The 25,138-nt window shown below is 35.8% G+C and overlaps 1 protein-coding gene across 1 annotated transcript; it reads left to right on the top strand.

The window, feature by feature from the left end:
* Nucleotides 1-19,742: 19,742 nt before the first annotated feature.
* LOC111895075 (THO complex subunit 7B) lies at nucleotides 19,743-21,055 on the top strand. The gene is made up of 3 exons (XM_023891192.3): nucleotides 19,743-19,901; nucleotides 20,047-20,675; nucleotides 20,760-21,055. The coding sequence occupies exons 2-3, from the start codon at nucleotides 20,079-20,081 to the stop codon at nucleotides 20,907-20,909; spliced, it is 747 nt and encodes a 248-aa protein (XP_023746960.1). The 5' UTR covers nucleotides 19,743-19,901; nucleotides 20,047-20,078; the 3' UTR covers nucleotides 20,910-21,055.
* The last annotated feature ends 4,083 nt before the right edge of the window (nucleotides 21,056-25,138 follow it).

The raw sequence follows: 25,138 nt of genomic DNA, 5'->3' as shown, positions 1-25,138 counted from the left end.
AAATTAAACGTAATAATACAATAAAAAATAATTAAAATTACAAAAATTAACTAAAAAAAATTAATAATCCAATAATTTAATATTTATTATGATATAAATATTATACATTAAAAACTATATGTATTGATATATAATAATTTAATAAAAAAAAAATTACTCCAATAATTTTTTTTAAAAAAAAAATCAACTAAAATAAATTAATAATCAAATAAAAAAGTATTTATTAATATATAATGTTATATATTAAAAATAATATCTATTAATATATAATACTTTGTTAAAATAAAATAGAATATATGCAAAATTGGTCCTTATAGTATAGTAAAAGACAAAACTATGAAAATGGTCCCTGGGGGTAAAATTGTCATTTTAAGGAACTTAACGGATGAGGGACCAAAACCACAACAAAACTTATTGAAAAGGACCAAATCTGCAACTTTTTAAACGTTTGGACCATAACCACAAAAAATAAAAAAACACAGGGACCATTTTTACAGTTTGTCAAAAAATAATTTCCAAACCCACCCTACCCACTCATTCTCTTCCACTCCCGATATGCTCTTCTCATCTCTACTCCGGTCATCTTCTCCGACTACCCCCGATTTGCACCCTTCCACCTTCGGTTCCAGATATCGAAAATCAAATATAAAAAAAAAATCTGAAACGTGTAACCAAATGATTGTTGAAACTGAAAACCATTTCAGAAATCTCAAAATCGTTTCAAAAATGAAACTCAAAATGAAAATCAATTTGAAATCGAAATAGTTCAAGAAATCAAAAATGGTGGTGGGTCTTCTTGAAAACCTGCAAAATCGGAGGTTTTCGTAAATGGTTCCAAAAACGCCCCTGCAAAATCTAAAATCACTCATATCTCTCCATCTCTCTTGTCGTTCTCTTGGTACTGCACAATACAATTTCAATTTCCAAATCATACCTTTTCCAAAAGGTGCAATATAGTTTGATGATGGACATAGAGAAGATAGAGATGGAGTAAACACCAGCAATACCTAAACCATTCGATTTCCCATTGATGTACAATCCCCAACCCTCTTGTAAATTTCTTGGAATCAATTTCATCATCTCGCATTTTAAGATCTGGTGTTGCAGGTGTGATATCTCCTTCTACCATATATGTTGATGTTGGGTTCGGTGTTGATGGATCCTTAGGTTCACCAGCAATTGGCGGCAATCCTTGAAGCAGGAGTAGGGAAGGCGGTGTTGTCACAGTCGGTATCAGTTCAGGAACAAGAAGCAAAGAAGAGAGGTTTAGAGAGAATAGCGGGTAGGTGGGAGATTCTGATGATCCCACTAGTTCTCTTCGTTGGCGATTGAAAAATAGAGTAAGAGAAAGAGGAGTTGTGCTTGGCCTCACCGGAAAACGGAGGAGGAGCTGGGAGGAGTTGTTGGTTGTCGGAAGTGGGTGAGAGAGGGAAAGAAAACTGGGAAAAGGGAAGGGGGAGGGGTGGGTAGAAATAGTTTTTTTTTTCTTTTTCTTTTTAATCTAAAAGTGATAAACAAATAAAAAAATTAAAAAAGAAATTATTAAGGGCAAAACAGTCTTTTTATGTCCGGAGGGATGGATTGTGCAAGTTTTAAACAAATGAGGGACGGTCCGAGTTAATTTTTGAAAATAGAGACCGAACGTGCATTTTGACATCTACACAACGGACGATCCGTGTAATTTACTCATGTTATTATTTTGTTATAAGCTATATATATAATTTCATGACATTATTCAACAATGAGTATATTAATAATCCTATGTTGATAAAAATTTCATAGCAAAATAAAAACAGAAAAGTAAATGTTAATACATTTTCATTTTATTTAATTTTTTATTTTAACCATTCTTATTACAAAGGTATTTATATCTTTTGTATATATAAGAGATGAGAGTGAGTTTGTGTCTCAAATTCATCTATTTTTTCGAAGAGACTATTGATATTATAAAATTTTATTTTATTGACATTAGTGTAGTTTCAGTTTGATTCATTTGAAATATTATTAACACCTCATGTTCTTTCTGGTATGTGTAGCAAACAATGTGATGTTGATGGGTTTGTTATGGAAAAAGAAATGCATAGGTTTATGGAAATGCAGATATAAAGCCAGAAATTGGAATGTTGTTAAACGATACGTTGATATCCTTATATACAGCTAGAGTTACGTGGGGTATATGTCGTGAGTAATAAAGTAAGATATGAAGATGACATATTTATGAAATTATAACTTTCGATTGTTGCTTTATCAAGTTTATAGGGTTTTAGTCTAAAGCCAAATTTACCACATATATTTGGGTCGTGAAACAATTTCTCCCTTAAGTTTTGACTTCTTTTTTCGTTGAATAAAAAATGTTCAGAAATATTTAATTTCTCAAATAACAAATACTTAATGAGGGTAAACTTTTAAGAGATTAGGATTTGGCGAACACGATCTTATTACTTTGTTTTTTTGTTAATTTTTTTTGGTATTTGTTTTTTTTATTAAAATAAACTAAGTTTTACTTATAAGTTAATACATCTTAGTTATCATACGAATGAAATGAAAAGGTAAATAGGCAACAAGTTGCACCGTTAAATCTTTTTGTATGGTAAAGTCAATTATTTTGAAGACTACATCCATAGATATAAGGGATATAACATTGTTATGCATGATCCGTTGTACTCTACTAAGAAGCTCCACCGCATTCAGCACAAGGAAACCAAACGTATCAAATGCAAATGGTATGAACACATGTTGATTTTCTATGCACGTTTCTCAAGTTTGGTGACCTTGCATGTAGCAGCTTTTAATGCAGTTTGTCTCGTCGTAAAACCCCCGACCCTCAAGCCTACAATAAGGGATACTCCTGTAAGGTCCACACATGCATGTTTCCTTCTAACTCATCCAAAAATCAAAACGTAAGTCGGTCTAAAAGTTGACCTTCCTTCTGTCGGGTCGGTAAGGAAATTCAGGAAATTCACAGGGGCGAAGAAAATAGTAACGTAAACGAAGAAATAATTAATGAGAAAGAAAATAGAAAGTATTTTTGTCAAAAGGTTTTCTGTTATTTCGTGTAAACCCTTTTCAGGTGGATTAAAATTAGAGTAATTACTCTCATTTAACTTGGCCAACAACCACTTTTTTCTTGTTTCATCCTTGCCAAACGTTATTTGAAACATCTTGTTAGTCATGTCTCGTATTCTACCCACCAAATGCTACATAAGAGATATCAAATGACCTTAAATCTAGCAGTATTAAATGTTGTCCTCCTTTCATAAGATCAAGGGTTCAAGTCCCGTCTGAGATATATGGTCAATTAAGAGTATATTATAGTTATCGTTTTAAAAAACCAACTTCAAACCAACCTTTATCATTCTCAAAGAGTATCAATATAGGGTTCATTAAGACCGATAATATTCCTCTTTTTTTATTAAACTACAAGTGTCTTTTTAACGAGAACCAATGTTGAAAAAGTTGTTAGACGGTATTTGGTCAGTCGACCATGGCTAGTAGTCATGAAGTACTCAAATCGGATAAAGTACAAAGAAACTCATTATATATATATATATATATATATATATATATATATATCACAAGATCATTTATAACAAAATATATGAATTTCAATAACAATGATACATGTTAAAATGTTCTAAGTCCTAAGTTATTTCAAAGATTGATGATTATCATTTCATCGTTAGCCTTATTTTTTTGTTATTTTCCATAAAATTTGCATTAACTTGAACAAAATTAAAACAAACAACTATAAATTTAATAAATAATTAAATAAATTGATAAAGGTTAAAGTAATTACTTAGAAATTATAGTTTTTTTAAGACAAAGTTACTGAATTTTACCGATTTGACCAAGGTGGACCGATTTGCTCTTAGTTTTGTTCAAAATATCATTGAGTTTGACCGAGTCTAAGTACTTTTTGATGATTTCCATTTAATCGCCTAGATACATACTTGATTTCAAGTACTTGGTCAAGTTTCACAACACGTATGTGAAGAATGTGCGGTCAAGATGCAATAGTAAAAAAAAACCTCTACACAAACAAATGCTATTTTATCGGCTTTCCCTAAAAATATCATGAATTTACATACTAGTGTAACATCTTGATTTCCCAGGTATTTCATTTTGACCCTTGGTTTGTGAATTGTTTGCAAATTTGGTCCCTAATGGGATTTTCGTAATATTTGGCCATGCACACATACATTGGGCGTACGTTAAGTATGTAGGGCGTACGTGGCCAAAATGCAAACCCTAAATTTTAGGGCTTGGACCCTATTTAAATATCTTTATGGTCTTATACTCTCTCTTCACTCTAGCCTCCTTCCCCCTTTGCCCTTATTTCGAAACCTTAAAGTAGGGATGAGCAAAAGGACCGAACCCGTCGGAACCGGCCTGAACCGGACTGGGCCCGGGAACCGGCTTCGGCTAAAATCAAGAACCGAACCGGCCCGTCGGTTCTACCGCTTCCCGGTTCCTACCGGTTCTTGTCGTGTCTTCAAATGTTGGAACCGATCCTCGAAAAATAGTATTATACGGTTCCGGTTTTTGCCGGTTCTACCGATTCCGGTTATATTGGTTTCGATTCCTACCAGTTCCCGGTTCCAAAAATCCACAAAAATAACATCCCGGTCCCGACCCGACCGGTTCCATCGGGTTCGGGTTCCGGCCGGTTCCCCGGTCCATATGCTCATCCCTACCCTAAAGTGTGTGAGTGTAATTTGAAGGTTGGGGAGTCTTTTAGTGCCATTTTAGAGCTTTTGGTGGTAAAGGAAGAACCTTGAAGTTGTGGTGTTTCACTCAAGACTTTGGATCCAGCAAATACTCTCCCTTGTGCATCTTCTGGAGGTATAAAGTTCCAACCTTGATGAATGTTTCATTAAGGTCTTGTTCTAGCTTAAAGTTAGCACCTTTTGTCCTAAATCTTAATCCTTGTGAGTGTGGAATACTCCAAGGCATTTGAGTTTTCCTTTCAGAGGTTTTAAGGTGTGTTAATTCATAAAAATGTGATCTTGGAAATTAGTTTCTTTCCATGCATGATCTAGGTTGTCTTAATGTGTTAAGTAGTTAGGGTTTTTGGTTTTGGGCACTTAATAGTCATGCAAGATCATAAAGTTGGAAAATTTATGAGTAAGGACATCTTTTTGGGGCTAGATCTGGATTTTGGACGAAAGAGCTTAAGGATTAAGCTCTTAATGGAAAGAATGGGTGGCAGTCGCGTATGTTGGGCGTACCAAAGGGTACGTTGCATGTATATGGTCAGCCCCTAGATTTTGATTAAATGCATAGTACACTCCATGTACATGTTGAGTACGTCCAATATACTCGCTAAGTTGACTTGGTTGAATTTTACTTTGAAATTAGTCAAGAGTTTGACTAAGTTTGATCTAGGTGTATTCTGGGTATTTGAGATGCACTATGAGTTTGGGTCACTGTTATTCGTGAAGGTGACTAGTAGAGTCGATTTTCAGAGCAATGTATTATTCAGCTCTTTCATCCGACTGTGAGGTGATTTTTCTCACTGTATCTATAGCTTGAAGTGTAACATCCTTAAATTTCACAAAAAATTTAAACTTTTTAAAATATCCAAAAACCACCATTTATTACAATTTGTTTTCAAATAGTTTAATATCAGAGAAATCCCATAAATCATATCATGAAAAACAAGGAGGTATACGATCAAGCCTTCGCCTTCTCGCGATCATCTGAAGTACTTGAAACAAAATCACAACTGTAAGCATAAACCTTAATGAGTACCCCCAAAATACCCGCACACAATAACACACATATAATAACAGCATAATATAAGCCCAATTAACCATCGGGTTGGAATGCCCCAGGCTCTCAACAATCGGTTTGGAATGCCAACATATTATGGGTCCAATCATCCTCGGGGATGGAATACTCTCGGCCCTCAACCATTAGGATGGAATGTCAACATACTATGGGTCCAATTATCCTCGGGATGGTATACCCTCGGCCCTCAACCATCGGGTTGTAATGCCAACATACTATGGGTCCAATCATCCTTGGGATGGTATACCCTCAACCCTCAACCATCAGATTGGAATGCCAACATACTATGGATCTAATCATCCTCGGGATGGTATACCATCAGCCTCAACCATCGGGTTGGAATACCAACATACTGCGAGTTCAATCATCCTCGGGATGGAATACTCTCGTCCCTCAACCATCAGGTTGGAATGCCCCGGTCTGTTGGCTTATGCACGAAGCAGAAAAGCCTCAACCACCAATCAAACATATGCACATATATATTAGATAATCACATAACAGTCTACAAACAGTCAAACCGATCTACAGATCACTAAGCATAGCAACATCATATCTACCAGGATACCGATCTAACATATAATAACCGCATAGAAACATCCTATCTACCAGGATACCGATCTACAGATTATAATAGTAATAAATCAAGATAACAATCCAAAGGGCCAACCTTGGTGCCCTAGGCCCTTGAGTATAGTGAGGAAAACTCACCTCATAAGTAATGCTGAATCAAGAAGATCAAATTCCAACTCTCAGCTCCGATCTCGACTACCTATAACCACCATGTGACTCACTTCATTAAAATCTCGAATTACCAAAATAACCTTAAAGACAAACGTTGTCAACCATGGTTAAAGTCAACAGTCAATAGTCAAGGTCAACAATCCATGTTGACCCAACGCTTCGAGTGCGTCTAACAACTCGTCAATTTCCTTCAGTGTTCAGAAAACCGAGAAAAACCCTAGCCAACTCGACGAATTATCTCATCAACTCACCGAGTTTTTTTAGTATCCATAAAGTGGGAAAACTCGATCCAACTCGTCGAGTTGTCAGGACAACAGGTCGAGTCTTCTATTCTTAACATATTCAGCCCCTTCCAATCGAATCTAAAGCCACAAACTACAAATCTGGTCCCTTAGGACTGAAATACCACGTAAAGTTGCTAACTTTACGTTCATGCATGGCCTCAAGAGGCTAAATCACTAAAACAAAGCTTATTAAGGGACTTAGGGCATGAAAGAGGGGCAAGATTTGATAAAGCTTGAAACGTTAGGCGCAAGGGGCCATGAGATGCTCAAATCTGAAACCATAGTTTCATGATATGCTTAAATTCGAGAGTGGCTCCAATATGAGCCAATAATGACCATAAACTCTCAAATGAAGAGATCTAGCAAAGGAATGATCAAGGTATCGACTTTATACCTCAATGTGTCTGCAACAATAGTGAAGATTTCGGATCCAAAGCCTCCTTCTCAATCAAGACTCTTCAAGCTTCAAGTTCCTTACAAAAGGGCACCAAAAATCACACTCCAAGCTCACACACACACACACTCAAAATGAGAGATGAAGCACAACTAGGGTTTTCTCTGGACAAAGGGGGCGATAAAGGAGGCTAACAATGAGGCTTAAGGCCTTTAAATAAGGTGCAAACCCTAAAATTTAGGGTTTCTCATTCAGCCGCCAACTCGTCGAGTTGAGGCTCCTCAACTCGTTGAGTAGGTCCATGAATATGCACAACCATTTTGATCTCTACACGACGAGTTGGATCCTCCCAACTCGTTGAGTTTTAAACAAAATGCATAAAATCCTTAAAATATCATACCTAGGAATCAAGATGTTACAACTCTCTCGCACTTGAACTAGGCTTCATCCTTAAAGCCAACTATAGTGAAAAAATCCGGATAATGCTCCTGCATCTCAACCTTCGGCTCCCAGGTCCACTCGGATCCCCTCTGATGTTGCCACTGTACCTTTACTAAAGTTATATTCTTATTACGCAGAATCTTTACCTTCCTTTCCAGAACAGCCACCGGCCTCTCAACATAGTTCAGGTGATCATCGACCTAAATGTCATCCAATGATACCACGACATCCTCGTCCAATATGCACTTTCGCAACTATGAAACATGGAAAGTGTTGTGAATCTAACTGAGCTCCTCTGAAAGATCCAGTCTATACGCCACCTTGCCAACCCTGGCAATAATCCATAACGGCCCAATGTATTGGAAACCCAAATTTCCCATCTTCTTGAAGCGGAGCAGCACCATGTCACCGACCTGAAACTCCAACCCCGATTGGTGCCAGTCAGCATAACTTATCTGCCAACTCTGAGCAGTTTGCTGTTGGATTAGTGTCTAAGCCAGTAACCATATTTGGTAAATACTTGACCCGATTGTGCATGGTCCTTTTGGGTTACCTTCACCAAAGCAACTTGACTGGAGAAATAATAGAGAAAGAGGTTATTATGATTTATTAATATGTTATAAGAATAATATATTAAAGGAGAAATCATAATTGTTTAATTAATATTGGTCAATAATTAATTAGGAATTAATTTTGTGATCAAGTGTAATTAATTAAACTAGAGGGGCTGAATTGTAATTATGTGATAGTTACAAAATATGGTACTAGTTATCCTAGATATAGGTTGGACGAATTCAAGGGGTAAGATATCCTTGAAATCGTCCAAAGGATAGGGATAAGGGTTTTCAAGGCTTATCTTATGGTTACTTGGTGGGCAAGCAACTAGATAAGGATAAGGACTGAAACCCTAATCTCTACACCTATATAAAGACCCCTAAGGCCATAAGAATTCGTCCATGCCTTGTCTAGGGTTCCTAGGGACGAATTTCACATCTCTTCCCTCTCTCTATTTCCTCTCCATTTGCTCTTGGTGTTTTTGAGCCATTAGAGGCACTACACTTATGGTGCTTGCTTTCAAAGACAAGAAGGTTCAAGATTTAAGTTGTTATTACAATATAACAACAAGAGGTATGAATTTCATCTTTCCTTGAGGATTTCGAAATTCTTAGAAGCCTTTTAGGGTTCTTCATGTGATCATAATGTTGTGTATCTAATAGTGAAAACATAGATCCAAATTAGGGTTGCATGCACACATAGGATTGTTTGTATAAAACCCATCAGTGGTATCAGAGACTTTGGTTAACTTGTTTTCAATTAGTTTATTCAATTGTATGAACTTGACATTTTAGGGTTTATTGCCAATAAACCCTAGAAATCTAGGGTTTTTCAAGATTAGGGTTTGCAAACCCTAATTTGCAAGAGTTTGAATAAGATCTTCAAATCCTTTCCTTAAACCCTTAAATTTCGAAATCTAGGGTTTGTTTTAATCCCTTGATTTTCGAAATTAGCCTCCTCCCCAAGATAAGATCCTAAATCTTAGGGATTTGGATTATCCCATATCTTGTAATTATCCTCTAAGTGTTATATATGGTAATTATAGATTTTGCATTATCCTAACCATAATTTCGAAATCTATAGAGATAATTAAGGGATTAGGATATCTTAAATGTATAACTGGTAATTATCCTCATGATTTAGATAATCCCTTATGATTTAATAATTAAATTAATAGTTTAATTCAAGATAATTATTTAATCAAGACTTTTAATATTTAAAATTTTAATTTACATGTCATAAATTCGAAAATTTTTAAGAGAAATTAAAACTAAATTGTTTTGAAAAGTTTCAAAACTTGCCCTCAAGTTTTGGAATTTAAAAGTTGATTAAAAGTTTAATTTAGGAATGTTAAATTCTAAAACCCTAGTATTGTTTTGAAACGTTCAAATCACACCCTTATGGTTTTATTAATTAATTAAGGTGTATAATAAATCCATAAAAGTTTTGGTTTACAATTAAAAGTATAATTTTTATATTTGACCACCTAACATTTTAAAAATGTAAAATACACCCTATACTATATGTATATCATTAAAAGTCTAATATTATATATATATATATATATATATATATATATATATATATATATATATATATATATATGTATGTATGAGTAAAAGTCAGTCTTACCGTTAGTAGGCCTCATTCACGAAGCTGGTCTATAAGGGGTGTTTAAGGAAATTACCTATAAAATGGCGATTGAATGGGTATCCACTCTTACCCACCACACTCTTGACTAGTGGAGGGTCGTTAGCTGAACGGGTAGGATAGGACAAAACTTTCTATTATAAGTATAATGAAGTACAAAAGTAACTAAATGTTTTACAAATTCCCAATCTTAGTTACTTAGGCAAAAGTGAATTGATGCAATTCCATGAAATTACACTTTGTGCCCTTGCGAAGACGTTATTGGAGCGTGTGTGGTTTACCGGCACACTAAATGGTTCTAAGCAAAGGTAGCAAAGGGTGAATCAATGTTTGTCATAGTTCGGTGGAGCGTGTGTGGTTTACTGGCACATCGAATAGGTGAATGTAACATGTGAGGGCACCATGTAAGTTTGCATGGTTATTCACACCCGCTTTGTGATCCTCGGCATCCCAGTCACAAACAAAAGGGGCATATCGAGATTTAAATATGCCATTGAAAGTTCAATGAATCTCAAAGGATCTAGGAGTTTTCATAGATTTAAAACTTAAATTTCTTTTTCATTTTTCGTGGTGGAAATTAGTGAATCGTCATTCACTTACCTTCAAATATTCTGCAATTAGGATTATGGCATCCCTCTCCCGAGTTGTGGAATATTGTGTTGGGTCCTAGCCTTAGTATTTCATTTGGGTGATTTACTAAGGACTCAATCAATCAACTAACTTGAATTTGTTTCTCCCGTTTTGTAGATGTCAAAGTTCGACAACTATGGTCTTCCCAAATCCCGTGGAACAAGCATTCCACATGAAGATGATATTCCACGATTCGATCGAGGAACAAGAAATCATGCTTCACTTCCTCCATCTCCTCCAATTGTTCTCCCTAACCCACAAGATCTAAGAATTGAAAGGTTCAATATCACTAAGGCCCTATTGAAAATGAAACATGAAGATGGTAAATCCGTGTGTGCCCACATTCTAGGAATGAAATCACACATCGATAGGTTGATTATGTTGGGTGTGTCATTTCCCGATGAGATGGCTGTGAACTGGGTTCTGCAGTCACTCCCTGAATCATATAATGAGTTCAAAAGAAAGTATTATATGATGGATCATGAAGATAACCTCATTGACCTAACTTACATGCTCATTGTTGCTGAATCAGAAATGATTTGGCGAAGCAATGGAGCGTATTTGTTGGGAAAGTCAACCGACCATGCTTCCGAGGACGTTCTAAGAGAAGCGACCTGCGTTTGCTGCCAAGAGAAAGGGCGTTGGATAGAAGTCTGCCCCAAGAGCCTGAAGATTCCAAAGATGGGAGAGTCAAAGAGTATGGTTGTGCTTCAGGTAAAAATCCACTATCTAACTCCATTAAGTTCCTATTCGTTGATTCTTAATACATGATGTTATAAGATTGCATTTGAATGTTTTGCAGGATCGATGAAAAGAAAGAAAGCTTGATGAAAGAGCAAGATGAGTCTAATCACAAAGAAATGGATCTCGATCGCATGACCTTGAAGATTAGATTTTGAGCTTATATATTTATGATAGAATTGTTAGGAATATTCGACTACATAGTTTTCAATGGATTTTGCATTGTAGGGACAAATGTTTTCCACTGCTTTTATAAATAAAATAAATTTTGTTTGACTTATTTATTTATTTGTTTATTTCCTTGCAATGAAATCGTTATGAAAATTGATGTTTACATATTTCTACAACAAATGGATATGATTCTTATTTATGGAAATGTTGAGAATTTACCAAATAGGGAGAGTTTCTCATCGCCCAAATTTCAATTGGACAGAAATTTGGAATCACGCAACTTGGTTGCATGATGAATGAGAAATTTCATATTCGGAAATTAGACTAATTCGTTGACAAAGTGTCAAGTGAGGGACTAGGAGATCGAGCACAGGAAGTTGTGTGTTGATCAAGTCCACCATAAGAGTAACAAAGATATTCGTCATGATTTACTAAAGGTTTAGTAAATATGATAAGATTAAGTGTAATTCAGAATTGATTAAAAAGGTTTAAATCAATGGCAGAACGAATAAGAAGAATCAAGTAGGCAGAAAGATAAAAGGTTCTCCATTCTAAGAAGAAGGGAGAGTACCTTTTATGTTTTATGATAGGTCTTAATGATTAAGAACCATATCTCAAATGATCCTCTAAGTGAGTCTTAGTACAATTGTATGTTTAAGAAGAGGAATCAAGAATTGAAGAAATGGTTAAATCAAGAAGTCAATCATACTTCGTTCCAAAACAAGTCTTAGAGTTAAGATTGTGACAATGAGTGACAAGTATTAAAAGGTTTATAACATTCATCAAATGTGGAAAGTTGTGATGTCTTGGATAAGACAAAGACCAACTAGGACCAATTTATGAAGTGTTTTGATAAAAACTACAATAACTCTTGAATATTTGTTTGTCAAGAAATATTTATTGACAAGAGAATCTTATATGTCAAGGAGTCAGTGGGAGTCTTAATGGTCTTGAAAGGTTTCAAGAACAAATCAAATAAACCTTATCGATCATCACTAGCACATGAGTTGAGGTTAACAACCTATCGTGTTGACATTATTTTGTTTCTGTGCTGTTCAAATTGAGTTAATTATGCATGTGAGTCCTATGAGTTTTCATTTGAATGCATAAAAGGCAAGGACCTTGATCAATGGAAAGTACATTGATAGGAAAAGGTGAGTTGCTTAACTACTTGGAAGACATGGTGGGCAGCCGTGCTACCATAAGGCAAGAAATCAAGATTAAGAAAGTTCACTCCATATGAGTTTGAATTTGTCGTAAACCTTGGTTTTAACAAATTCACATAGATAGGAACACATACACCGTTTAAATCTAAGTGTCATAAGATTTCCTCCTTCATGAAAATGATTGTGAGAAAATGCTTTAACTAAGAAAGATTTTAAGAAGATAGTGATTGTAAAATTGCATTCTTGAATTCGATTATGGTTACGGTATCCCTTTCCATGATTTGAATTGTGAGGTTTGGCAATTAGTCTTAATTGTTTAAACACACATATGAAATATCTAAGGCAAGGTGTATAAGTTCAAGAAGCATTGATAAAAGATTATCAAAGCACTAAGTATTAGAAACATGAACTTAAGAAATTCAATAAGTATTGTTTTTCTGAAAGTTAAGCTGTTTCTGAATACATGTCAAAGCTAGTGAGAGCATAAGTGTTATGTTTTATAGTAATCATCATGATAGTGGGAGCATAAATGTTATGATTGTATGATTATTAAGGCACGTATTGCAAGTTGGCAATATTAATTATAAAAAACAATAGTTATACCTTGCAAAGTCGTAAGGGTTGTAAAGTTGTTTTGCTATAATTAAGGGAGAGAATATTATGCTTCATTTCAAATCTAAAGGCTTAGATTGAGAAATGTTAATATATTTAGTCAAAGGTGCATAGTGTTCTTAAAATTTCGATTATGATTACGGCATTTCTCTTCACAATTCGAATTTTGAGAACATAGCAAATAAAACATTATGCATTGTCCCATACGCTTCGGGTATAGTGTCGATTGCAAATGCTTTAATATTTGACCATTCTAAAATTTTCCAAATGTCCAGCGCATTTAGAGGGAAAAGGGACTAGAATCGGTTTTGACTAAAATAAATAAACAACTATCAAAGGACAATCCAAAGTTCGACGAGGATTGGTTGCTTGTGAGTAGTTAGAAGCATGGTATTGGATGGACCATATCGACATTATTATGAATAGAAAAGATTCTATTAAGAATGAGCTGTCATATGGAAAATATGGAAATGTTTCCATATTGGATGGACCATATCGACATTATTATGAATAGAAAAGATTCTATTAAGAATGAGTTGTCATATGGAAAATATGGAAATGTTTCCATATTGGATGGACCATATCGACATTATTATGAATAGATAAGATTCTATTAAGAATAAGTTGTCATATGGAAAATATGGAAACGTGTCCATATTAGGAATTGAATATTGAAAATCTATGTCTAGATTAGAAACATTTATGCAAAAGGATGTTCAAAGGAATGTAATTTGAGTGAGAGACATCATATCTAAGGAATTGTCTTGTAACAATCTCTGATAGAGGACTTTGTAATATCATTGGCAATAGTCTTTGTGACTTTGGTGCAGTGACATTACGAAAGGATAGTTGCATAAAATGTCAGAATCTAGCATATTCTATAAGTAGCAAGAATTTGATATTCTTTCACTTATGGAAAAGGATTTGGAGTTGTGAAATGAGAATGATTGTAAATGTGTTCAATTTGATCTATTTCACAAAGAAATAACCATAGGTAAACATTGTGTGCATGCTAGGAGCATGGGACAAGTGTAATAATTCAAGTAAGATGTCGATTACCCGAAATGACAAATAATGAGTAATCGATATGGTGATAAATACAAGGTGTTTTATTTATACTCAAAGGTTTGAGGCCATATGGGATTAGTATTATTCTTGTGTTTCACTTTGCATGTTTTGACTTCCAGAATAATTGAGTTTATTAAGAATAATCGAATTATTCAAACAAACCACAATCAGTCATACGTTGGAAGTAAGTATGAATAAAGACTATCATGAATTGATTTGTAGATTGTCTAGAGCGTATTAGACATAGAAAATGTTTGCTACAACGTTCATGAGTGCTTATGAATATGATTTTGAGCATTGGATTAAACCCACCTTCACTTGGATCGCTTCATGGATTTTATCACGAGCGATTGGTGAGACGATAATATCTTGTATTCTTGAAACCGAGATGTGTGAGTTGTATCTTGCAAATCGGTTGCACATTGATAATATGTAAATGCACCAGTAACTCGGTGTTATAAAACTTATTGTTATGTGTGATTTGGTGAGTGAGTGCAAGCAAACTTTGAGTCAAAGTTTATCCGTTCCTTTTACCCAAACTGGGATAAAAGCGATATCTGTGGGCCCCTCGATGATTTAGTGATGACAAACGTAAATGCTCGGCCGGGCTAGGGATAATTTGATTTGTTCAATTAGTCGGTCATCGTAAATCGTAAATCGAGAAACAACACATAGACTTAGAGAATAATTTCAATCCATGTCTCGTGTCTATACGATATCTAGAATGGAGGAATATATGATCCCTTATCTGAAGGACAGGTTACTGATAAGATCAGAGTTTGACAGCGTCTTTGAGAGCTACCATTGCAAATCGAGGTGTACTTACATTTGTAGTTACTAGACTTATCCAAGTGGGAGACTGCTGGATTAGTGTCTAAGCCAGTAACCATATTTGGTAAATACTTGACCCGATTGTGCATGGTCCTTTTGGGTTGCCTTCACCAAAACAACTTGACTGGAGAAATAATAGAGAAAGAGGTTATTATGATTTATTAATATGTTATAAGAATAATATATTAAAGGAGAAATCATAATTGTTTAATTAATATTGGTCAATAATTAATTAGGAATTAATTTTGTGATCAAGTGTAATTAATTAAACTAGAGGGGTTAAATTGTAATTATGTGATAGTTAAAAAATATGGTAATAGTTATCCTAGATATAGGTTGGACGAATTCAAGGGGTAAGATATCCTTGAAATCGTCCAAAGGATAAGGATAAGGGTTTTCAAGGCTTATCTTATGGTTACTTGGTGGGCAAGCAACTAGATAAGGATAATGACTGAAACCCTAATCTCTACACCTATATAAAGACCCTTAAGGCCATAAGAATTCGTCCATGCCTTGTCTAGGGTTCCTAGGGACGAATTTCACATCTCTTCCCTCTCTCTATTTCCTCTCCATTTTCTCTTGGTGTTTGTGAGCCATTAGAGGCACTACACTTGTGGTGCTTACTTTCAATGACAAGAAGGTTCAATATTTAAGTTGTTATTACAATATAACAACAAGAGGTATGTATTTCATCTTTCCTTGAGGATTTCGAAATTCTTAGAAGCCTTTTAGGGTTCTTCATGTGATCATAATGTTGTGTATCTAATAGTGAAAACATAGATCCAAATTAGGGTTGCATGCACACATAGGATTGTTTGTATAAAACCCATCATTTGCAACCTCTGCTTAATCTCCTGAATCATCCCGTTAGTCTACAGAACTACCTTGGTCAGACCCATGACCTGGTGACCAACCTCACCCCAACAGACTGGGGTACGACATCTCTGTCCATACAATAGTTCAAAAGGTGGTGCACTAATGTTGGAATGGAAGTTGTTGTTGTAGGAGAACTCTGCAAGGGGTAGGTAGGAGTCCCAGCTCCCACCAAAGTCAATAACTCATGCTCACAACATATCCTCGAGGGTTTGTGTGGTCCGCTCGCTTTGGCTGTTGGTCTGCGGATGATAAGTTGTGCTGAAGTGGAGCCTCGTGCCTAGTTCCTCGTGGAACTTCTGCTAGAAATGGGAGGTGAAATGAACATCACGGTTTGAAATCAATAGACACCGGCACCCCATGGTGAGCAACAATCTCGTGGATATACACATCGGCCAACTTCTCGGTCAGTCGACGAACTTTCCCGAATCGCCAAAAAATGGGTGCTCTTGGTCAATCGATCCATGATAACCCATATAGCATCAAAACCCTTTGCCGTTCTCAGTAATTTGGTGATAAAATCCATTGTGATCTGCTCCCATTTCCGTATGGGAACCTCCAGAGGTTGCAGCTTGCCATGCGGTCTATGATGCTCGTTCTTGACCATCCTGCAGGTCAATCACCTCTCGACATACCATGAGATCTCTATTTTCATGCATGGCCACCAGTAACTCAGTCTCAGATCCTGGTACAGGTTGGTGGTCCTTGGGTGGATAGAAAAACAAGACTTATGAGCCTCCTCTAGTATAATCTGTCTATGTAACATCCTGACTCTCAGGTACAATATTTAATTATATTACATACATAATGTCAGAGAAAATCGACGAGTTGGATGCCCCAACTCGCCGAGTAGAGGAGTTAATAACCACGTGATTTTTAGAGTCTACTCGATGAGTTGGAGGACCCCAACTTGACGAGTAGGTGATGAATGAGAAAACCCTAATTTTCAGGGTTTGTGTCCTATTTAAAGGACCTTAACTCGAATGGCCGGAAATAGACTCCACCTATTAATTACACCAAATAACCCCAATTAACAATTAAGGTAATTTTCCATACTCAACTAGTCCCAAGCCATGTCTAATCTTCACTTTGGAAAAAGGACCATTTTCCCCTTCCAAGACCAAAACCCTCACAAATTGACCAAAAGGCACACTTTGTCAAAAAGTTAAAGAAAGTGAAAGGTCAACAATGTGAACTTACGCGTAATGTACTCATTTCTACGTTGGGCGTAGAGCACAACATCAGAAAGATGGGCTCCCAGCTGACTACACTAGGTGTAGCCATATTTACGCTTAGTATACTCGACCTATACACAAATCCCATCTTGTAAGCTCTTAATCATTAAGACTTTTTACCCCAACCTCAGATCTAACCCTAAAAGACATCATAATCCATAAAGTCTCTAACTTTTTGCCTTTGCATGACTAAAGAGAGCTTAATCACAAAACCTTAACTTATAACATCACGAAAAACTCCATAGCTCATGCATGGATGAAAGGAAACGACCAAAATTGCATTTTATGACACCATGCACACTAAAATGTCTAAAAAGGGAAGATCAAATGGTATGGGGTAGTCCATACTCACAAATACCATGGTTTTGGGATAAAAATAACATAAACTTAAGCTTAATCAAGATCTAGTAAAGCAAGCCTCAAGGCATGAACTTTATACCTTCTGGAGATGAACAATGAGGTGTAGATTCTGGATCCAAGAGTTGATTGCACCACCACTTCTTCAATGATATTCCTTCACCACCAAGAGCACTTAAAAATCACTCAAAGGATTTATTACTCACTCTCAAGGGCTAGGGTTTCGATATAAGGGCTAATAGGAATGTAGGCTAGTCATAAGGAGGTCTAAGGGGGAATAAGATGCTTAAATAGGGGACACAACCCTAAAAATTTAGGGTTTTAGGGAAACATGAGCATGCCCGATGTACTCACATGTATGCTTAGTATACTTCATTTCTGTCTTGATCCTTTAAAAGACTTACACCCAGTGTACACTTCATGTACGCTCAGCGTAAGGGTTTAGTTTGCAAAACTTTTACATTTAAAGGTTGAAAATGGAAATGACTGGAAACGGGTGTTACAATTCTCCCCTATTAGAATCAGGAATTGCCCTCAAAGTCTGTTGATGGAAAATGATCAGGGTAATTCTCACGCATCTCAACCTCGGGCTCCTAAGTCCACTCAGAACATTTTCGATGTTGCCATTGAACTTTGACCAAGTTCACTAGCTTGTTCCTCAAGGACTTTACCTTCCTATCCAGAATCACCACTGATCTCTCGATGTAATTCAGGTGACCATCGACCTAAAATTCCTCTAAAGGAATCACAATTGTCTCATTGGCAACACACTTCCTCAACTAGAAGACATTGAGGGTGTCATGAATCTGAATCAACTCCTCAAGCAACTTTAACCAGTATGCCACCTTGCCCACTCGGGCTAACACTTTTAAAGGACCAATAAATCTAGGGCCCAACTTCCCAGCTTCTTGAATTAGATAACACCTTTCTAAGGTGATACCTTCACCAACTTAAGGCGTCGCCGATCCGCGTAACTCTTTTGGCGGCTCTAGGCCATCAGCAACCTCTGTCTGACTTGTTGGATAAGCTTTGTCATCTTGAGCACTATCTCAGTGCTCCCTATGACTATCTATCCGACCTCTCCTTAACAGATAGGAGTCTGACACTTCCTCCCATATAGGAGCTCGAAGAGGCATGCCAATACTGGCATGATGGTTGTTGTTGTAAGAAAACTCAGTTAATGGAAGATAGGTGTCTAAGCTACCACGAAAATCAATGATGCGGGACCTTAACATATCCCTAAGCATATGAATAGTCTGCTCGGTCTTCTCATCTTTCTGCAGATGGTAAGCGGTACTGAAATGCAATCAGGTACCCAAATCCTCATGAAACCTCTTCCAAAATCTAGAAGTGAAGTGAACATCCTAGTATGACACAATGGAAGTCGGCATCCCAACGAGCCACTACCTCTCAAACATAAATCTTAGCCAATTTCTCGAAAGACGAGTTCTCACATATGGCTAGAAAGTAAGCACTCTTAGTTAAGTGATCAACTATCACCCATATAGCTTTAAAACCCTTTGCAGTTTTCGGCAACTTCATAATGAAATCCATCGCAATCTGCTCCCACTTCCACAATGGCTACAAAGTTCTAAATCGACGTAAAGGAAATCGCAACTGAAAAATCAAAATTGATACAAAAGAGAGGGGATGAGAGGAGGTGTTTCTGAAAACCATTGGAGATCGAGGCTATGAAAATCAAAATTGAAAGATGATGTATCAAATTCTCATTGATTCTGATGATGCTTCCGGAAGGGGTGATTCCTTCTTTGGATATGGGTGAATCGGAGGTGGAGGCAGCAACATCTCTGTTGATTTTGTGTATAAGTTGTTGGTGGTCCTCATGGAATAGATGTAGAAGGATCTGTCGGTAGGCAGAGGACCAAGTGATGAAGAAGGGATGAGCAGATCGATGTTTAGGAAAAAAGACGGTGGAAAGAAAATAAGAGTAAGGGGTGGGAGTGAGCCTCATGTGCATTTTCTTTATTATAAAAATAAACGAATAACAAAAAGAAAAGTAAAAATAAAATGAGAAAGGGTATAACTGTTTTTCTACATCAACTAGGACAAAACGCATAATAAAAACAAATTATAACAATTGTCCAAGTGATAAAAAATAGTTAAAGACCAAACTTGCTAATTACCCCAAACCAGAGGGGGCGATTCGTATAATTTCCCCTAAAAATAATAAAAAAGACAGTAAAAAAGAAAGCATTTGACCGAATCCCTCAGCGATAATTGAAATCCCTTTCCATGGCCAACGGCACCGCTTGACACTCGCTTCCTACGGCCGCAGTAGAGCTCGTAACCGCCGTCGACGTATTCCCCTATTCTCTTGAATCTGCAATATCGCAAAACAGAGGTGCGTACTTTTGTTCTCCCTCCTCTCTCGCAGATAGGTTAGAACATCGCGACGCCTTTCGTGTAGAAATTAGGTCATGTGTGAGCATCTCGATTCTTGTTAACGCCTTTTCTCTCATTAATCTGATAAAAACTCTTGATTTCAGGCCGAAATCGAACACGCAGTTTGCTTAACTAAATGTTGAAATCCAGGAAAGTTAGTGGTAGAGGAGAAGCAACCGGAGGAGCTGCACATTACGCATTTGGAGCCCTAGACGATGATATAATCATCAAACACAGGCTTCTCACCAGAACAACAACCACAAGAGGTGAACCTCCATTGAAAAAGCTTCAGAAAAAATTCACCTCTTTTGCTCTGGAAACCGAGAAAGACTCAGAGAATTATGCCGAGTGTGAGAGGCTTGCGAAGGCATTCTTACAGGAGCTCAAGACTTTCGAGCTCCCATTGGTGAAAACAAAAGCGGTTATTGATGCAAATGTTAGAGAGAAGGAGAATTTCAATGAGTTGAATGATAAGATCAATCGGAAGATAGTGGAAGCACATGACGATATTGAGGATTTGAAGAAGCAACTTGAGGAGAGTAAGGTTGAGCGGAAGCATAAGGAGGAGTGTGAGACAATTAGGAAGCTGATTGCTGCACAACCTCCAAGATCTCAGACCCAGAAGCTGATTAATGATCTGGAGAAAGAGATTGCATCTTTGGAAGCTGAAAATACTGCAAGTTCAAGGACATTAGAGCTTCGGAAGAAACAATTTGCTCTTCTGTTACATGTGGTATGTACTTGTTTTATCATTTTACAGTTTTCTAATTCCCTTTGTGTTCTTGATGCTCATGTGTTTGTAATAACATATATGCAGGTGGATGAGTTGCAGAATACAATTGAAGAAGAACAAAAGAGTATGATGGAGGAAATGAGAATGGCAATTTATGAAAACAAGAACATTGTTGAGGATGCTACTGTGTCTGTTACTGGTGGAAGTTCAGAAACTCCTATGGCCATTGATTAATATGTATGTATCTTTTACTTTCTCTTATTTGTATCTCATATAATATCCCCCAAATTCTTCTACATTTTAAGGGTCTTTTAGTTGCATTGTTTTCATTTCTCATTTCATGGCTTCTTTATAGTTGTAAAATATTTGTCCCCTTTTGATTTGGTGGTTTTTAGCTTTTTGACATGTGAAATAAGAAAGGGTTAAATGCTAGAAATACCAAAGTACTTATTTATTTGTTTATTTGTTTATTTTTCTTTCATTTTCCTTATGTTACAACATTGTACATTATAAAATCTACAAAATTATTGCAATACTGCTGTAATTGGATAATATTTTTTAAAGTACAATGCCTCAATAAAAAAAAATCGAAGTTATAATGTTATTAGTGGATAGATTTTGAAAGTACAATGCCTTAATAATAAAAAAATATAGGAAAAGTTAAATGGTAGAAACAGTTACATACTTTTGTTTATTTGTTTGTTATGATATTTTACTTTTGTCTTTTATGATTACATCATTGTACTTTATAAAATCTACCAGTTATATACAAAGTAATTCTCGGTGCTTTAAATGGATATATTTTTGAGTAAATTACATGAATGGTCCTTAGGGTTTGGGGTAATTTGCACGCTTGGTCCTTAACTTATTTTTTTAACTCGAAAAGTCCCTACTGTTTGTTTTTGTTACGTACTTGGTTCCTGTTTTACCTAAAAAAACTACTATTTAAATAGGGAAAAATGGTGAAGTAGGTAAGGTAAGGTAAGATGAGGGAGTGGGGTTGAGGGTGTGTTTATTTAAATAAATTAAAAAATCAAGGGCCAAATAGTCTTTTTAGGTAAGACAGGGACCAAGTGTTCTACAAAAACAAACAGTAAGGACCTTCCGAGTTAAAAAAATAAGTTGGGCTCTAAAAACGCAAATTACCCTAAGCCATAGGGACCATTCGTGTAATTTACTCTATATTTTTTGAAGTACAATATCTCAATAATAAAAAATTGAAAGTTGATTCTGTAATACCATAGAAGTTTAATATAGAATGCCTTAATATGGAAAAAAAATTGAAAGTACAATGTTGTAATAGAAATAAATGAAAGTAAGATGATGTAATACACAAATAAATGATAGTAAGTTGATATTTCTTGCATTTAACCCAACAGGAAGATATCATGAACTAGATCTAATACATTATTAACAAAGCAATTTGGCTTCAAAATTTGCTAAACTTCTGATTGGATTAATTGCAAAAAATGATAACTCACTTTATCCTAATTTGATACTTTCTAATTTGGTCATTGAAGTTTGAAAATTAACCATTAACCTTACAAAAGTTTTTGTTCAGAGTAATATGGCTCAAGTTGGTTGTCATAACCAATTGAAATTCATGCAAATATTGTTTCAATTCTTTGAACAGTTTTAGTTTTATAATTCTGATATCTTTGTAATTTTCATTTTACAATTTTGGGGCATAAAAAACGGCTTATGGCAATTTTAGTTTTTAGTTTTTGTATGACATTTTTATTATATCTTTTCGTACTTATTTTGCTTTGAGGTGTTTAAGTGCACCAAAAGTTGCATTTAGAGTAAACTACACAAATGGTCCCTATGGTTTGGGGTAATTTGTGCGTTTGGTCCCTAATTTTTTTTTTTTTCTTTTTTTTTTTTTTTTTTTTTTTTTTTTTTTTTTTTTTTTTTTAACTCCGAAGGTTCATTCGGTTTGTTTTGTTATGCGTTTGGTCCCTATCTTACCTAAAAGGACTATCATGTCCTTATTTAAATAAATTAAAATAGTTGTTTTATGTAAGATAAGGTGACGTGGGGTTGAGATTGTGTTTATTTAAATAAATTAAAAAATCAAGGGTAAGACAGGAACCAAACGCGCAACAAAAACAAATAGTAGGGACCTGTCAAGTTAAAAAAATAAGTTAGGAACCAAACACGCAAATTACCCTGAGCCATATGGATGCAATTTACTCCTGCATTTTAAGATGTATCTATAAAATAGTTGTAAAAACAAAAATATCAAAATGACCAAGGAAAAGGACAAAATTGGGATTAAATGGTTAATTTGTAAAGTTTTTAAAAAATATAATAAAATGAAAAAATAAAAATGAAAACGGGTATGTTGGTCATTTCATAACTATGTGACCCTTGTTTTCTAACAAAGTTAGCTAAAAGGGCCAACCATGCAACATTTTAAGACCATAAGGACTAGTAGTGTTAGCTAAGTGGACAAACCATGCAATATTTTAAAACCCCAGGACCAATAGTGTGATATTTTTATAGTTGTCTAGAATGTGAATTTTTTTATAAACCATAAGGACCAATCTTGAAATTTTGTGATTCTGACGTGTGAGTCACTGGGACCAAACTTGTAATTTCCGTGACACCACCATATCATATGAACCATTTTTGTAATTTACTCAAAAAGAATGAATGAATTTGAACTCCTGCCAGTCCCTAAGGGTGAAATCTATCTGATATGAAATTTATTAGAATTGAATTTGGTCCATTTGACAACTCTATCAAAGATTAAATTTAAAAGAATTGAATTATGAAATTTCAAGGAATTGAATTTCGTCCATTTGACAACTCTATCAAATATGAAATTTAAAGGAATTGAATTTCGTCCATTTGACAATTGAATACACCAAGAAATGCAATCCAATAGTATTCCCATGTCCGGTTCAAAAAAAATAGTATTCCCATGTTGGGTGAAAGGTTTCTCAAGTAAACAGCGTCATATTTATCCATCTCATAAAAAAATGGAAGTTAGTATACACTAAGTACGTGCTGAGAAAATAAATTTGTCTTGAAAAGAAAAAAAAATGACTATAGTGCTACAGTTTTTATACATACAGATCTCACGAAATAATAGTAACGTTTCAAAAATTACAAAAAATTTAAACTTTTCAAAACAACTCATATACTACAAAGAAGCATTTACAAAACCATTGTTTTCAAAACATTATTTAAAATCACTCCTAATATTTAATGTCATAAAAACAAGAAGATATGCACGATCACGTCTTCACTTTCCCACGATCCTTTGGAATACCTGAAACAATAAGCACGAGGCCTAGTGAGTTTCCCCACAATACCACCACACAAAATAATATACAACAAATATGCTAGGTCCAATCAGGAATACCCACAGGTCCACATCCATTAGACTAGATTACCCTTGACCAAATCAGTCTAATATTGAAATGCCAATATACAACGGGTCCACTCAGTCATCGGACTGGAATGCCAATATACAACGGGTCCACTCAGTCATTGAACTGGAATATCCTTGGGCCCTCAATACGAGTCTGGCATGACAATCGAGCCCTCAGCTTGTATCTGGAATGCTCCCGAGCCCTCAGTATGAGTCTGACATGCCAATCGGACTCTCAGCTCATATCTGGAATGCTCGCGGGTTTGTTGACCACAACACAAAACAATACAATCTTAACTCAACTCAATATATCGACATATACATAATAGAGAAACGTATAATCAGTCAACAGGCAGATCTACAGATCACCACCACTTAGCAACATCCTATAAACAAGGATACAAATCTAACAAATCACTACAACATAGCAACATACGGTACACCAGGATATCAATCCAATGGGCAGACCTTGGTGCCTTCAACCCGAAAGTACAATTAGAAAAACTCACCTGAAGTGGATGAATGTCCCAGACAAATGCTTGGACTACTGATCTAGAAAAATCCCCGCACTAACCAATCAAATACGCCCATATAATAAGTTGAGTCATAACCGAAAATCATGAATCTCATTCAATTATCCAATTCCAATCAAATTCCACGGTAAAAGACTATATTACCATTTCCTCACTTGGCCCAATAACCAAAGTCCATTCCAATAGCTTCAAGAGCCGAACATGGCCCAAAGTCCTAAATGGCATCCAAAGCTTATTATAGGCCCAATCCAAGAAGGCCCATAGCCTTATAATGCCCAAAAATCAAAAGACTATTGGCCCAACAAGGTCCAAACCCTAAAAGTCCAAAATATAGCCCAATACGCCCAACGTACTCACCTTTGACCGGTATGCGTGACATCCAAGCTGGATACGCTGCCTGTTCTCCTTATTAAGTGTTGTACCTCTTAAGACGTTTTGTCCAGATCTCAGATCTAAGTCTAAATGATTCCCAGGATCATAAAATTTCCAAATTTATGATATTACATGGCTAGAAAGGGCCCAAATCCAAAATCCTAACTTATCATAATCTT

This window comes from Lactuca sativa, chromosome 1 (assembly GCF_002870075.4).
Source record: "Lactuca sativa cultivar Salinas chromosome 1, Lsat_Salinas_v11, whole genome shotgun sequence".
NCBI classification, from domain to species: Eukaryota; Viridiplantae; Streptophyta; class Magnoliopsida; order Asterales; family Asteraceae; genus Lactuca; species Lactuca sativa.
This window is presented reverse-complemented; position numbering and strand designations above follow the sequence as displayed.

Coding starts and splice junctions, on each gene's coding strand:
- LOC111895075 (XM_023891192.3), top strand. CDS start 20,079: ATGTTGAAATCCAGGAAAGTTAGTGGTAGAGGAGAAGCAACCGGAGGA. Junction 20,676..20,759: donor TTGCTCTTCTGTTACATGTG/GTATGTACTTGT, acceptor ACATATATGCAG/GTGGATGAGTTGCAGAATAC.